The sequence below is a fragment of the Conger conger genome, chromosome 13, assembly GCF_963514075.1.
Source record: "Conger conger chromosome 13, fConCon1.1, whole genome shotgun sequence".
In the NCBI taxonomy this organism is placed as follows: domain Eukaryota; kingdom Metazoa; phylum Chordata; class Actinopteri; order Anguilliformes; family Congridae; genus Conger; species Conger conger.
The window spans coordinates 23,694,392-23,697,294 of NC_083772.1; the positions used below are offsets into that span (position 1 = coordinate 23,694,392).

The window sequence follows — 2,903 nt, forward strand, 5'->3', positions numbered from 1 at the left end:
GTGATTGGGTGACTGCATGATGACTGATGACCGGTAACAACCTCCAAACAATGCACAACTCCGGTGCTACTTTCACTCTGACATCTTGTTTTTAAAAGCTTAAAAACTTCATTTTTACTCTGAATTTGGCATTAAGACATACAGAATATGAAAGTAAAGATATTGTTCTGCAAAAGTTTTTTTTTACATAAACATATTTAGGTGAAATTAGTTGCTGCAACTTCCGACTTATTATGATGCTACGGGTCACATATATTCGAACACCAGGGAGTGTATGTTAAAAGCATTCTTACAAAGTTTGAAAAAGCCAGGGAACTTTACAAAGGAACAACTTAGTGAATTCGATTTTTTTTTTCACTTTTTACAACTAAACAGGGGTGTTCCCATGAAGGCCGTTGAGGCTGTTAAAGTCAAGTGTACATTTTAATGAAGTTTAAAAATGATTGGGTGCATGTTGGGTGCGGCAAGCAGAAGGGTCTTTCACAGTCTGTGTGAATTTACTAGGAGAGGTTTTTATCAAAAAATCGAATTAATTTGAAATTGTTATGTTTCTTGTTCAAGCAGATTCAGAAGGGAAGAGTCAGTGCCAAATATTCTAAGTGTGAATATGAGTTTAAAAGACCTCTGAAACCATGGATAGAAAAGAGCATAAATGATTGGATTGATGGAAGAATTTAAATAGACTAGAGACTCTGAAACTGATATTGTAAGATGCACAGATCTGTTCCTCAAATAGACATTAAGAAAGGTACTTACAAAGTAGGGTACTAAGCACAGTAGGAATACTGCCACTAGAACTCCAAGGGTTTTTGCTGCTTTCCTTTCAGATGCCATTGAGCTATTATGTATTTGTGGGCACTTTCTGACACTCCTAATTTTATTTGCTTGTTTTGTAGCAATAGTGAAAATTTTCAGGTACATAATTATAATCATTGAGCATGGCAAAAAAAATACAATTATGAAGTCAATAATGGACCATTCGTTATTAACTTTAACAATACACTCACCACATGTGACGTTTGCTTCCATGTCAATAATATTTCCATTGAAATAAAGAAGCACCATATTGTAGATTAATGAATACAACCACAGTATTGCTATTATCCTCAAAGTTATATTCGTTGTCATTTTCATAGCGTAGTGAAATGGGTTGGAGAGAGCAATATATCTGTCCACTGCAATTAAAGCTACATTATAAATGGATATACAAGTGAGGTAAAATGATGCTACATTGAAAATAAGGCAATAAACTATACCAAAGCAACCGTGTGGATCGATCAACATAGTAAAATAGAGGGGCATCACAATTGCCCCAACAAGAAAGTCTGCCAGTGCCAGAGAGAGCAGGAGGAAATTAGTTGCCGTATGAAGCTGCTTGAAGTGACAGATGGAGATGATCACAAGCAGGTTTCCACACACTGTCAGCGAGACAACTACTGCTACAGACATATAGAGCAGTACATAAGATGCTGTTTGTGAACTGTCCAAACAGGAAATGTTTGAATGGATGCAGGATTCCTCTTCTGTGAGATTCATGAAGGACGTGGCTACAGTTTCACTGAACAATAAAACCTTCTGTCATTATAGTTAATATAGGAAATCTAAAAAATAAATAAATACAATTGTATTAAATTTGCATGAAAAGTAGCATCATCCAGGTTTCTGGTCTTGCAGAGTCCTTTTGGATCATTAAGAGCTGTTGAGTCACATTTATATAAAGGGGTCACCATTGTTTTTTCCTTTTGGTGGCTGTTAATCCCCATCAGATTAAATTATTTGTGTTTTTACAGGGGGTTGTGTTTGGAGACATAGAGCAAAACTTGGCCGGTGATGTAATCAAATAATAAAATTACAGTGGTACCAGAGTGGATTTCATTTATGCGAAATGACCTTTCTTCATCCATAGGAGAAAAACATTGCATTAATTTCATGAAAGCACTTATCCTGAATTTACAATGGAGCAAAACACAAGTTCACAAGAACTAAACAGAATTATCGTGGTGTGCAAAACATTTGGGCGCCCCAGGTCAAAACACCTTTTACAATTAACATCTGGACAGAAGCAAACCTGACTTCTAAATGGTACAAAGTTAAAGATGACACATTTCTTCAAATTTGAATGCAAGATTACTTTTTATTTTAATTTTTACAGTTTTACAGTTTCAACTTCAATGTCTCAACTGACCTTCAAACATTATCACAAGAATTTCTTGATATTTGCTGGAATCCAGTCTTTCTTCCACTTGCAGCACAATATTTCCTGTGCCCCCAGCTGCCACACAGCCCCACAACGTAATGGATCCAACTCCATGCTTAACCCCATCCACGATGTTGAGTCGTCGATGTCCCAAATTATTGTTGCATTCTTATTTATAAGATAATAAAAGCTGTGACATAAGACGGTCATCCCCACTAACGAGAACTGCACTTTAGATTTGTATCCGACTGTTATTTGCAAAGCAGGGAACAACTTATAAGGCTGACCGAGTCACAGACTGGCATATTCTAACAATCCTTGATACCATTGCTCTAAATCAAAAAATCATGTTCCAATACAATAATATATAATTATATAGTATATGTTCCTTATATAAGAATAATATAGCTCACTTTGATTGCACGCCCGGCCAACATATTTCCGGTTTGGTAGAAATATAAGTTTGTTTCTGTCCTTGGAGAGAGCAGATGTTTGAGCTACTTATGATCTGTAAAATTGTCAGATTGCCACATTCTTGGATTGTAGAACACTTTTTTATCACAACAAGATGTCCCCCCACACACCTTCCACAGGCCTGGAGAGACCAACCCACCAACCTAGCCGCCCCTGTCTGCCAGGTTGATGACAGCCTGAAGTCAAAACGTATAAATTTAAACTGAGATACATGTTTTGCTAGAGGCGTCTC

The 2,903-nt window shown here is 36.7% G+C and overlaps 1 protein-coding gene across 1 annotated transcript; it reads right to left on the reverse strand.

Moving 5' to 3' along the window:
• Positions 1-543: 543 nt before the first annotated feature.
• On the reverse strand, positions 544-1,536 carry LOC133108666 (trace amine-associated receptor 13c-like). Its single transcript, XM_061218302.1, has one exon. The coding sequence runs from the start codon at positions 1,534-1,536 to the stop codon at positions 544-546; it is 993 nt and encodes a 330-aa protein (XP_061074286.1).
• Positions 1,537-2,903: the final 1,367 nt, after the last annotated feature.

Excerpts from the sequence above, each read along its gene's own strand:
- LOC133108666 (XM_061218302.1), bottom strand. The coding sequence starts at position 1,536 with ATGAATCTCACAGAAGAGGAATCCTGCATCCATTCAAACATTTCCTGT.